Raw genomic sequence first — 14,230 nt, 5'->3', positions numbered from 1 at the left:
GTGGATTACCCCCATTGCATTCTGTATCCTGTTAAGAGTTCGCCTTTAAATCAGGGATCAGCTTGATATCCAAACTGACACTTTCTAATTACTCAACCTCTAGTGTCAACAAAGCCTCCTCTTACAGAAGTGAAGAGAAAGGGAAAATATGTGACATTTTGTCACCTAAAAGTACAAATACAAACTTCCATAAATATTTGAATGCTAGGCTTCTTCATTTTATTCAGCCTAGTAAGACCAGGCTCTCGAGAAGAAAAGTACGCTATACACAACGGGTGGGAATGGCTGGATGCTCTCCCGTGCATAACTGCTTATTCACTGTATTTAATGGCGAAAAGGCTCGGAAAACAAAACAACCGCCGCTGATTTCACACAAGCATTTGCTAAAGTATTCAGACAGCCATGTTGGGCCAAGCTAGGGGTATAGGGGATTTAGTCTAGGGTGCTGGTTTTAGTTGTTGCCTTACAATTCAATACCAACATGGAGCTGTTTCTCTCAAAACCGACCCTGTACAAGGTTTGGAAATATGGACGCATGTTCCCCCGTAGGCCTGTTATTTACCCTTTTCATTGCTGACCAGCTCACTGAGCTATCCAAGACTGGACCTTTCCCACCTACCTCAAGAGAGTGGAAAGGGGGAAAATCGCACCCATGGGAACCTTCTATACAGATGATGCGGCCTTCTTGATAAACCCCAGAATGGATAGAAAGGTATATTGGGAGTCCTCTCAAGGCACTATAAATTGACTTTAGCATGAATTATGTTATGTCCAAGTATAGTCTTTTATCAACAAAAAAAATGAAATAAATTAGGGAATCCATGGTTCCTTGAAAACAGTAGTAGTATAGCTGTGGTTTCAGTGTTTATCTGAGTAGAATGGAATATGATAAACTATGAACTCGCTTAAACAAAGAACTGTGTGCCTAGGGTCCTTCTTCTAACCACTAAAACTTGAAACCAGTGGAGGGCTTTTAAATAACGGAGGGTTTGCTACAGCTTTGCTGGGTAATACATTTTTATGTTTCCCAACATCTGAAGCAAAGCCCTGCAATAGAATGGCTGGGAAGACGGTGCATATATGACTTTGGATAAAGTGAAGATGAGACCTTATGGGGCAAGCGCAGATAAAACAGTAGAAGCGACTTGGCAGGGCCTCCAAATATTGAATGAGGTTTGTGTAGGTTAAGTTACAAGTCACTAGAAACGCTCATAAAATTATTCATCGAGTGCTTGGATTTTACTAAAGAACAGGGTAAGCCACCAGCCAGTTAATTCTTTTAATTTCCCTTTGAATACTACGGAGGAATGCAGGAGATTCTATTGAGAGGTGGTTATAATGTTTGACGCTCATCTTCCTGTAATCATTGGATCCATTTCTAATGTGTTTATATGCTTTGAAAAGCTAAAAAAAAGTATTATTTCAGTTCAAAAGAAAGTAATAAACGTAAGGTACAATAAGGTGAGCTGTGAACATTTATTGCACATCTCAAAATGATCTGTTAGGCATATTTCTTCTCTGCCCATCCGCTCTCATTTTACTACGTTTTAATGTTCTGCAACTGGGTAAACATACTAAACATAAGTGCAATTGAATATACCTGTAAAAAGTTGCTTTTTCGGAGTTCAGAACACGTGATTCTCCCAGACCAAGATCGATTGACTGTGTAAAATATCCGCTGTACTACCTGTAACAGAAGTTCACGGTTATCATTTTGCTTCAAATATCAACGTGGCTAGCACATTTTTTTTATATCTCTGCTTCATACATAATGTAGGCCTATCAATGGACGTGACAGACATGACAAGGGCACAAACTGCTCATGCAAGATTTGACGGCGTACAAAAAGACCACAGAAAGACAGGCTTGTGTATCAGGCTGCTATTATTGCAGCCTGCACCTTTACAACACTTAATGTGATAGGTAAACATGGGAAAAGTCTTTTACAGCTCACAAAACGCGCATACAGTGCAATTAGCAGGAGCACTTGTATTAGTGCGTGCAGCCCAAAAATGCCATAAAAACATAGCGCCAAAAATATCCGAATAAAAAAACAATGTATTCGAGAAAATGGCAGTACTTAAAACAGAATAGTCTTAATAAGAAACATGCTATTGGGATAATAATGTTCGCTGCATATTAAAAATGGCATGCATCCCGGAGCTAGATAAAAAGACTAGTTTGTAATCTGGTATCTTGATTTTTTTGGCGACAGCACACACAAAGTCTTATTTGCTTTCTGAGGCCTACGCCCAAAATTAACCACGAGACACATGGGACGGCTCTGAGGTCAGGAAGGGCGCAGTAAGAAATTGGGTTGTTGGTTGACTGGGATGTGAGCCCTGGTCAGGCAGCAACCACAGTACTTGTCAGGGTGACGCACAAGTCAATCCTAAATTACACTGAGCCCAAACCGGTGGTAGATTGGCACAGGGCAGTCAGTCTCAATTTAAAGGAAATGTGTAAAGTATTTAGCAACATTAAAAAAAATATTAAAGTGAGAACACCACACAGAAATGGATCCCACACCAAGCTAGAAATACAGAGGATTTTTTAATGAATAAAACGAGGCCAAAATGACAAGAATACAATCAGTAGAACCAGAGATATGCAATCTTAAAGAATTTAGTGAAAATAACGCCAAAAAGCACCAAGTGCCAATTGTGGATATCTGGTCACGTTAGTCTGGGACAAAGTCACAAGTTCAGGTTGACCCCAATGGACCACAGGCAGCTACAGAAACCCATTTTGGCCCACTGAACAAAGTACCTTGCGGAGCATTGCTAGGATCCGCACTGAAGATGCGTCGTACAGCCGAGGTGATACATTGGTTCCAAGATGCGGCAAGGCTGCGACACAAGGTCCTGTGCCATTGAGGATCCCGTTGAGGAGGGCTTGCGATGCAAAATCAGGCATTGAGGATGCGCTGTGCAGTCAGGGCTATGCGTTGGTTCCGGGGAGCTGCGCTGAGGATACGTTGAGCAGCGGCGGTTCTGAAGAGTCTGTGGAGGCAATGCAGGTATGCAACACGTCCAACCCATGCAGCAGCGGTGATGTATCGGTTCTGCTCGGGGTTGAGCCACACAGCAGAAGAGATGCGTAATGACTGTTGGAACCAGATGGCAGAGTCCAAGTGCTGAGTTGTTGCAAGCCTGTTATGTCCCTGAGGTTTCAGATCAGGAGGCCAGCCAACTAGCCTTTAGAGTCACTCTGGGGTTCTGGGTTCAAGAGGTACAGGTCAAGTCCTTTACACCCAGGCAAGAGGGTAGCAGGCAGCAGGTTAACACAGAAGGGCAGCAGTTCCTTCAGGTCAGCAGTCCAGGAGGGTAGCAGTCCTTTCAGCAGCACAGCAGTCCTTCTTCCTGGTAGAGCATCTACAGGACAAGTGTACTGAAGAGTTGGTGTCTGAGGTCCAGTATTTATACCCAGCTGTGCCTTTGAAGTGGGGAGAGGTAGGCATGTAACGTTCACAGGTGTCCTGCCTTCCTGGTCCTGGATCCCGACTAACTACAGGATATATGCAGCCCTTTTTGCGGAAGCAGGACACAGCCTATTCAAGTGTAAGTAGGGCTGTGCTCACCTCCTCCCTCCCATCTTCCAGTGATGGCCCCTTCAGGCACACCTAAGCTTTCTATTGTGTGCGGCTTTCTAGGAGGAATACCGAAAGCCCAGTTGGCAGCTACACCTAGTCATGTGACCCAGAGACAGGCTGCAGGCACCAAATGGCCAAAGGAGGAAAATACCATATTTCTAGAATTGTCATTTTCAAAAGTGTAATCTAAAATCCGACTTTGCCACAAGTTAGGTTTTTTCATTAAAATTCCAAAGACACCAAACATGAAAAGGTTATTTGTTCCCATTTAGAAAATACAGCTTATTAAAAGTAATAAGGTAACGCCAATGTTATCCTACGGGAGTGGTAGGCCTTGTAGTAATCAAAAATGAATTTAGGAGCTCTTCACTACCAGGAAGTAAAAAATAAAAGTACAAGTCCAACTTTATAAATACATTTCACCCTTCCCTCCAGGCTGTCCAGGGCCTATCCTAGGGGTGACTAGGATGGTTTCGGCCTGGCAAAAGGTTTATTTTACCACGTCAAAAATGACAGACAGACAGACAGACAGACAGACAGACAGACAGACAGACACACACACACACACACACACCAATGACAGGCCTGAGAAATGTTTAAAGCACTATTAAGTGGGTGGCACAATCAGTGCTGTAAGCCCAATAGTAGCATTTAATTTACAGGACCTGAGCACAGGTAGTGCCTCTTTACTAGGGGCTTACAAGTAAATTAAATATGCCAATTATGCATAAGCCAATTGTACCATGTTTAAATCTGAGAGCATTTTAAAACTGGTTAGCAGTGGTTAAGTGCACAGAGTCCTAAAGCCAGGAAAACAAAGTCAGCTAACAGGAGGGTTGAAGGCAAAATGCTAGGGGGTAAACCATGCCAAGGATGCCAGGACTAACAGGCGCCAAAGGCGCAATAACTAGGGGACACAAACCTATCATCTGTGCCATTTAGACACATTATTTGAGCGGTGGGGGCAGCAGACATTTTTTTAAATCCATAGTACTAGACAGGGTTTTCTACCTATTCAAACTCAGAGCACAAAGCTTACAGGCTGCTCATGCAATGTTCCACTGACATGTTATACCCTGTGCTGCCATCCCTGCATATATGTCAAGTACGCATATGGTGATTGGAAGGACTCCAAGATGTTTGCGATTGTGGGAATGCTAAAACCAGTGGGATCCATTTTGGAATGCCCTGGCTTGACATGGCACAAGATGGAGGGTGTGCTAAAGCCTCGCCACACAGTGGAAGTGTTTGCCTGCATTCTTGAGCTGGAGGCAGCATGGAAGGATGGCACTAGAGAAGCCTTTAGAAATTCATTGTAATGTTTTTAGAGAGTTTTCTTCTAATTAGTCCTTCATGAGCACTGACATTTGGTTGACGGTGGAAAAGCTGGGAATGAGTCAGCAAATTCAGTTGTGAGAAAGGAAGAAGATTCTGGGCAGGGCCTGGTCCTTTTGTCTTCTCCTGGAGTGGCCCATCCAAAAAGGCAGATCACAGCCAGGGGCAAAGCGTCACCTTTATCGTGCTCCTGTGAAGAGTACCCCTGTAATTGGATCCAGCCTCCTCATTCCCCACTGAGATAGCCATCCCCTTACCAGAAATGTGTCAGCACTGCAGCCCAAAAATAAAAAATGTAAAAAGGAACCACACCAAACTGTTTCTGTATTTTAGATAGGGATCCAGATCTCCTGTATGGAAATTGTGACTAAAAGTGGGACTTACTTTCACATTGCATTCATTTCCAAGCTTCTTCACTGACCAAGGACAAGAGCAATCTGCATGGCACTCAGTGATCATGGGCTGGTATCGCCGATAGCCAGTTTGTTTCAGAGAGGTGAGGGGTTAGCACCTCAAGTATGCACATCATATTGGAGAGCTGTGGATCTGCCTGGGAGCCTGACTGCCTTCTGAGAAGGAGCAACTTATCCTCAGGAGCCATCTGACGAGAGGCCCAGCTTCAGTGTCCAGAACGAGGAGTGGGCCACTAAAAGCTGGCTACAGTGAGAATATGCAGGGAAGCTGCCAGAGTGTACCTGAAGGGCTCCCAACCCTTCTCTGTACCCACGATAAGCCATTGTGTACTGCGACTCGTTAGTGTGCCCGCTCCATTGACTTGAACAGAGGAAGACCAAAGGGCCTATGCTGACTTTGGCTTTGCAACATGAACAAACTGATAGATAAATGCTTGAATTACTCTTAGTCACGGTCAAATACTCAGACCAGTATCCCAGTCCATTGTTTTTCCCACACTATGTAGAGGTTGCCTCTCTTCACATGAAATTAGATCACTGTCTTGGCCAGCATAGTACTAATAATTTAGCTTTAATACTTGCTGAATACCACACTTCTACTCCTTCTCAATGATGTACATAAAAGGTGCTACTATTACCCAATTTATTGTTTGTCAATTCACCAATCTCAGGAGGATGGAAAGCAGTGTTGTCCTGGGCAAGACTCACATTTGTTACCAACAGATCAAAGCAGATGCCAGTTGTAAGTGTTTTAACTCACTGAGCTAGCACAGGAGCTATCCTGCAAAACTCAGCAAAGTCGATTCATGAGTCAGCAAGATCCATTTGTCTGTGTGCTGACGTAAATGAAAGACTGCAGCATTCTTGTGATTTTATGTCAAGACCGAAGGCTATTATAAACCACCTTCGTTAATTTCACACTTGCCAGCAACTTTAAAGCTTTATCACCACAGAACAAACAAAACCTTCCAACACTAGAATGGCCACATCCCATAACTCTTAATTCCTTCAACAGTCTTCATCTTTTGAATGCTGCTCCTTGGAAGTTAAGGATTTTTTTACTTTGAATTAGCAATGGATGATTGTTGCTGGCGGAAGGATAATGGACTGATCATTTTGTTTAGTGGGATAAGCTAATTTTGTAACAATACCGTAACCTTTAGTTTCATTAGTAAAGGATTTCGAAATCTGCATAAAAGAAGCCTGAAGAAGAAGCAGATCTATCTCAATGATGGGTTTGGATTAATTGAAGGAATAACAAGGAGATGGGGTATGATGAGCACACTGACAATGACCTAATGAGTTTATGAAAGAAGGAGACAGCAGGACTGCAAATGTTATAGTAAGGGACTTGCAAGAAAACAAGATGTTTAATCCTGGCCCATTTTCCATCCTCACAGTACACAATGGTGGCTGATTGAATATGGGGGAAGTTACATTAAAGGATATATTCATAATCCTCATGAGAGAGAGGAAGGGGCAGTGATGAAGGTAGAGTGCTCCAGACACACAACTAATGGGAAGGTGCGTTTAACACCAAAATTGGATCTTGAAATGATTCGTTTTTTATTCAGACTAGGAAATCCATAAAAGGGTTTGAATAGATCCTTGAAACAATGCAGAGACAAGCTATTGGATGTCTTGGGGACGCTGGCAAGGATACTCAATATAGCTGACGAAGCTCAGTCAAAAGAATCATCAGTGGAGGTTACTTAGCTCAGATTATGGGGTCAATAACAATCGGTATATTAGAGAATGCCAGTTTAGCTTTAATAACGGAGCCGAAAGGCAATTTTGATACAGATTAATCAATCATTGCTTTTGGAATGGCTTGGAAGGAGGCACACTATCCCAGCAGGGGTCTTCATAGGTCCCACTACCAGCCATGAGGAAGAGTGCGGTATTGTGGCATTCAGGCAGCCATTTGGATTTTCCGCCAGAGAACAGGGAAAGACCGACATGGCACAGGTAGAGCTCAAGTGCAAGCAAATAGCCAATGTGAATATGGAGAATTTTCTGGGGTTTACCCATATAAAGGTGAGAGGAAAATTAAAACAGTTTTTTCAGGGATGGTAGGAGATAACATTGGATCCATGGGTTTTGGAGATAATGTTTAGCTTCAGGACAGAGTGTCAAAAGAAGGAACAAAACGTATTGTATTTTAATTGTAACAAAATGATAAGATATGCCTGGAGGTACAGCAGATGCTGGAGGAGAGGGCTACTGTGAGAACAGCTGAAGAAAGTCGCCTATAATTCTTAGCAGAGAAGAAAGAATAGGGCTATAGGCCAGTCATATATTTGCGAGAGCTGAAGAAGTATGTAGTGTATAGACATTTTAAAATGGAAGCCACCCATCCGTTGTACTGCTACTTTAAGGAATAACATATCGCCAGTATCTAATCAGTAGATCCAGTTCTTTTTTCTGGTTCCTATTGACCGGTGCCTGGAGCTCTGAGCTTGACCTTGTGTGGTGTCTTATTTCCTTTGGAACCCATTCCAAACTTTTCAAAAAACACCTTTGCAGGATGTCTTTGGAGACAGCCTGCACGTTTTCTTTTTGTTTCTTGTGAGAAAATATATTTGTTCAACCACAAAATGCCACCCCTTTTTGAAATGTGCATCACCTATGGGAGAAAAAAGTACCGCACAGATCCTCAGGCTTTTTGAATTGTTTGCCTTCCTGCTTCTCATTGTCCAGGCTCTTATGAATTCTGTAAATAGTTGAGGAGGACTTTGAAGGAACAAAATAAGATAAGTGTGTATGGACTGCAAGAGACCAATGCAGTCGTAATAAAGCAATGTGTGGAAGACCTGAGGGACATGGAGATGGTCATCCCTCTGCCTTAAATCCAGGGAAAGTTCCAAGAAGAAGAAACAAAAGAAAGTTGGACAAAGGTTGGATTGTTCATGATGACGAATGCTTGAGACATTATAAATAGAGAAGTGCTGTTTTATTACCTTTGGGCCAGAGTAGAAGGTAAACAGTGATATTTTCATGAAAAGAGAAGGACAATAAAAAAGATAGAAAATGAAGTTATCAAGAAGAGTTTTAACTAAAGAGAAGATTTCTAGGATGATACATTGGTCTTGGACCGTCAATGAGGACTGCTGAAGAGAGATGATGGATGTGGACACCCTACAGTTGGAAGCTTTTTTTGTTCCATATAGTCAATCTTTAAAGTTGAGTGAGGTGTGGTATTCACTAAAGGTGTGACTGCAGAATTCTAGCCTCTGTGCCATTATTAAAAATCTACATTTTCATGTCAAGTTCAGAAGAATCGTCAATCTGCATGGCCAAATACAACAGACCCAAAACTGCATCAGTTAGGCTAGTGAGATAGGAGTCCTAATGCAGAACAAACTAATTACATCTGCAACTATAAGTTTTCAATAATTTTCCACAACCAAGGATAGAAGAATCATTTTATTATGGTGGGTCTGGTGGCTTAGTGGACTAATGCACCCAGTGCAGGGGCCTGTGTTTGACCTCATGGTCACAGGTTCAAAACCCGGCAGGTCCATTCAGCCTTTCATCCATTTGAGGTCAATAAAATGAGTACCATTGAGTTGGGTAACAATAAACATTTGTTATTCAGCGTCTTGAGACCCCTGGGTGATAAGTGCGCTTTACAAATACAACTGTTATGTTATAACCTTATATCTTGACTTGGAATAAGGCAGAAGCTCCCCTTTATGACCCCCACTTCAGAGCTTTCTAGCTTAAGATTATATTATCCTCACAACTACCTGTGGATGGAATTTATCAACTACCTGAGGATGGAATGTATCAGTCATTCAAGCATGGAGAGACCAATCTCACTTTGAAATAGCTACTCGTAACTAGTGGTGTACAGAATATAATACAGCTTGAATAAGAACTGCTTTACCGGTCAATTTGTAATTCCATTTATTTATTTATAAAGTTCAAACACTGTTAAAATCAAATCAGCTTCAATGCGCTTACAAACAAAATAGTACAATCGAAAAAACCCAATATTTAAAACTAAAATATAGCATAAACAGTTTAAAAATAAGTACTAAAACAAATACCACATTAAAATATTCAAGGGTCTGGCATTCACTATCTGTGGACTGGTGCACCACTAATGTGACCTGCAGGTCACATTATTAAATCCTGGCACAGCAATTCTTCACCTGTGGTCCAGGGACCCCTGGCGGTCCTCAAAGCCTACTTAGGGGGGTCCACAAAAGCATAGAAAATAAAATAATATATTATTAACAGATTAATAAAGTGTATATTCATAAAGAAGGAAAGCGTGTGTTTGTTTGATGAATGCTTATTTCTGTAATTTTGTGTAATGCTTTGAAGTTCAAATCTTTGAAATTGCTTAGGTCATGGTCCCCAGATTCCAACAATGACTCTGTGGAGTCGCTGGATTCCAGTAATGATGAATTGGGAGTCCACAGAAGCCAAAAGGTTAAGAAGCACTGTCCTAGCAGGTCCCAAGTTATAACAAATTGCTTTGAACTGAATGTGCTCAAACCCAGATACCAGGCCAGATTTACCTGTAAAAAAGACAGTGTCTAGTGGTTGAGTTGAAAGTGCTCTAATAAAGATAATGATTTAGGTTTTAATTTACACATGGAGATGTGAATATAATGGCATTAGTGGAGAAGGAGGGATTATGTATGGATCAACACACCCTGACCCTGTAGTAGCAGAAGTGCTGCAAGAATCAATTGTTTTTATTTCAATTTGTGGTACATCATGTAGAAAAAGTAGGAGATTTACAAACAAATTAAAACACAGAGTAACATTTATGAAAATAGTCCCACAAGTCTGCACAAATCACAGATGAACTAGGAGATGGATAACAGTAGCTAATGCTTATATCCTGCACAGCGACACCTTCACTTTAGCCACTCATGCTATATAATTCTATGCTAGCCAAGCTTGCGCCGCTGTAGTCCATGCTTTACTTGCCTTGTGGTTTAAGTGAACTTTCCCTGTACCAAAGTGAAAATGATTGGCACTTTGAAGGCGGATTTAACACAGGGTGCAAAAGCATAGATGTGTGGGGGATGCATTGGGGTTGCTCTGTCTCGGGCTCTACAAAAGTAGGTCTTAGTTGTAAAGAGGCAGCCTCTAGCCATAGAAGAACATTTTAGAGCATTCAGGTACTCAAACAATGTGGTGAAGATATGAGAGTTGAATCTGAGGATTTGATCATGAGCTTACTACTTTCATACATGATTATGTGTAGCTCATGTTTCAGGTTACGGTAACAACAGATACTACGTTTTTTTCCCCATGAGAAATTTTTGTATTCTGTGAGACCAATATTAACAAAAGAGTGCATCAGTCCAGGCTGGTAATGTCTTTAGATTTATCACTGAATAAGGTTTCATGAGGCTACCATTACTGCTCAATAATTATGGTTTTTGTGGGTACCTTTGCAAGAGATACTGCTCTATGCATCCTGAAGTCCAATCTGGTAGGAAGCACTTATTTTAGGTTTGGTGGTCACAATAACATCACAAAATAGTATACTTTACTGATCATGGGGCAGTGCGAAATTAATTAGATTTTGCTATACAGATTTTGCTATACTGGACAAGTCTCGTACAATAAAGCTTTCTTAAGTAAGGAGCTTGGTTACAAAATCCAGATCAACAAGCACTGGCCTATATCGGCTGATCAACTGCCTGTTAACAGGTGGGCAAGAACATGGTTTCAACCAAGCAGCCATCAGAGGATCTGTGTGTATGTCAATAAATGTAAGTGGGGGCTCAGATTTCGCTGGCCTTGGTTGCAGGATTTCTCCAACTCTGCGGGTGACCTGAGTAGCATGTCAAGCTTTGTCTTAAGAGAAGTGTCAAGCCCACTGGTATTTTGCAAATCAAGGTATAAGGAATCATTTTTGCAATGAAGGGGAAGCAAGCCATCTCCCTTACCATTATCACTATCTTGGGGTGCACCCTGCTCTGTCATATGGTTAGAGTCAAAACCAAAAGGATAATGGAGCTTCAGCTGATGACTGTGATGCGATGGAAGCACAGGGTCAGACTCAGGCTGCACGATAATCGGTTGCACGTTTGTAATTTCATAGTGCATAATTGATCAAGTTCAGGCAGACGCTGGCTCAGAGTCCGACAAGGTCATCAGCACCAGATCATCCTCAGGCACCACTGTGGTGGGTAGTAGCTTGGACTGTGGGGCCTGGGTGAAGTCTATATTGGAGCAAGTATAGGTTTTTTGTGGGCTGAAGAGGACAGAGGGTGCCAGTGAGGGACCTGTAGAGGCACCTCCGGATCCTTATTACCCAAAGGCATGTCAGAGGGAGCAAGAGGCACACTAAAAATCGTCAAGATGGCCTACTTGAAGGCCCAAACTGCTGAGCGCTGCTGACGACCCAGGAAACTCAGGGCGCATCAGGGTCAGTTGAGGAATCGTCTCAGTGATTAACGACCTCAACCGAGTGTGGCTCATATCTTCACAGCCTCGCTTCTTCTTCTTGGAGTCAATGTGGAGGAATAGGGTCTTCTCATGCTTAGCTTTTTTTATGCTTGCATTTGGACCGGACTTACCAGACGACTTTGAGTAAGGAATGTAATAGTTGCAGGAATGGGGCCATAACTAGGACAAGTCCGGGCCCATGACTTGGAATGGGAGAGGGACCTATGCGAAGGTCGCAACTTCTTCTTGTATTTACCGACATTTAGCTTTGCCTCCGGGTCTCGAATTGCCTTCAGATGCATGAAGGCGTACTTATCACTCAATTTAGACTCTAGGAATCCTATTGCTTAACGTGAAGACATTGTTCCGTAGCACACGGTACTGAAAGTTTGGAAGTTGTTGGAAGAGCAACAACTTTGGGAGTGGGGATCCGGATTAACGTTGCAAGATGCGCAAAACAAAGAAAAGAAAATACACTGACATCAGTGAGCTTGGGAGGTACTTATTATATATCGCACTTCTGGGGTGGTATGGGCCAACAAGGAGCTTGCACAACATCACCCAGCTGCACGCAGGAGCGCTGCTACATAAGGTCTCTGGATCTGGTTGGGCACCTGAGGAACATTTTATGGTGAGCAATCTGTGGTTAGAAGTGTCCTTCAGAACCAGATTTTTCAGACTCTTATTAAAAAAGAAAAACAATGTTTCCACAGCGAACCAACCGAAAAAGTACCTCAAACTTCAAGAGTCCCCAACATTTTTTAATTAAGTCAATTGTGCTGTTCACCTCCGAGACCTGCTGTGGTTAGGTCCCACTGGATTCCCAGAAGGAAGTTTTGAAACACGTGGAGGCAGCACCAAAGTCAAAGTAATTTGCAGAAGCGAAAGGTGGTGTATAAAAGTATTTTTCTTTTTATTAGTTTTTTCTTTTTTCAAGGTGCACAAAACAGCCAACGCGTTTCGCTCCCCAGCCTTGGGAGCTTCGTCAGGGCAGGATCAAGTGAACTGAAACCTGTATATGTCTTGGGATCGGATAAAAGTAGCGCCGTCCATTATAGTATAGCTTGACAGGCGTTGTGCATGGATATATAATTTAAACGAAATCCAGTAGGACAGAGATAGTGCTCAGAGAAAAATTGTTGTAGAAGTCGCTCAATAATCCACGTATGTGTCCAAAGACGTCAGGGGGATCGTAAGTCACTACAGTCGAAAGGTGATAATGTGCAAAAATCCTGTAAAGGTCACCTGTATTAAATATTCATTTTGGCCAAAGTAGGTGACGTCATAATGATATGCAGTCCTTGATAAGCTGCAATGTGTATTGAGTCTCACATAAGAATAACAGCCGAACCTAATAAAAAGAAAAATACTTTTATACACCACCTTTCGCTTCTGCAAATTACTTTGACTTTGGTGCTGCCTCCTCTTATTAAAAAAGAGTTTACATTATTGTGAAATAAATAATTTTTTGGGGGGTTTCTCCTCATAACATTTAAACAATCTCCACTCGTACATCACCATTACATTTAAGATGGAAATTATTCGTCACTGATGCACTTACTGTAGTAATGTAGCGAGAATGAAATTCAGATGCTTCTTTTAAAAATGTTAAATGGGGATGACTGTTCACCAAATCCTAAATGAAGAATAAAGGACAATTAAATTAACAAAAATGTATAATTTAGAAAAATACAAATAAAACATATCCATGCTATGCATTAGTGAGCAGGTGGGAAACTTAAATGACATCTTTGTGTACTGTTACGTCCTTGAGTTATGATAGCCACTCTGCTCCATAGACAACACTATCGTCTTCTACTGATGCTGGTGAAGGGCAATAGACTCTAGTCTTTCATCAGCATCAGAAAATGACTACAGTAATTCAAAAGGAATTCACAAATAATATACCTCCACTTTGCTCCCATATCCCCCTTTACAATTTAAAAGCATTGAAGGTAACGTTGACTGGTGAACTCGAAGCGGAGGAATTAGAGTAACTACCAAGAACTGCTGCGCACATACCTAGTGTTCCCAAGGGAAGTTAAAGGGGGGTCCTGTTAGAAGGAAAAGTTCTTAAACAAGAGGTTCCAATCATGCATTATATAGTACAATTTCTAAATACAATGGCTAAAAAGCCACTGGTTTTGCTTGCAATTTTGAAGGAATAACACATGTAATAGGTTAATAACTGCATGGTGGATTAGGCACGCCATGATTCACACATTCATGAAAATTCAAAAATATGGTGATAAGAAGGTTAATTTTTCAGCATAATTCTCATCAAAAACGACTTTGAAAGTAACAGCTATAAAAGGCTGTTCAAATGATCTGAGTATGCAATTTGACATGGGCTTTGTTTATTTTTCAAGTCCACCTTCCACTTAAGTTTAATTTTACATCCTGTTCATTTCAAGTATTTTTACATTTGTACATTATGACTGAGAAATGGAAGAGGCAGTGTGGGAAATTT

The 14,230-nt window shown here is 41.6% G+C and overlaps 1 protein-coding gene across 2 annotated transcripts in view; it reads right to left on the bottom strand.

Moving 5' to 3' along the window:
* The window catches only part of PPP2R3B (protein phosphatase 2 regulatory subunit B''beta), a 357,728-nt gene that overhangs the window by 132,547 nt on the left and 210,951 nt on the right, over window positions 1-14,230 (bottom strand). For both annotated transcript variants that reach the window (XM_078658212.1, XM_078658213.1), the window contains exons 5-6: window positions 13,322-13,396; window positions 1,601-1,687 (exon numbers count right to left, since the gene is read on the bottom strand). In XM_078658212.1, coding sequence (XP_078514338.1) covers window positions 1,601-1,687; window positions 13,322-13,396 — 162 coding nt within the window. The remainder of the gene's footprint in view (window positions 1-1,600; window positions 1,688-13,321; window positions 13,397-14,230) is intronic.

Source organism: Lissotriton helveticus, chromosome 8 (genome assembly GCF_964261635.1).
Source record: "Lissotriton helveticus chromosome 8, aLisHel1.1, whole genome shotgun sequence".
Classification (NCBI taxonomy): domain Eukaryota; kingdom Metazoa; phylum Chordata; class Amphibia; order Caudata; family Salamandridae; genus Lissotriton; species Lissotriton helveticus.
Note: the sequence above shows the minus strand (reverse complement) of the source record. Positions and strands in the feature narration are given on the sequence as shown.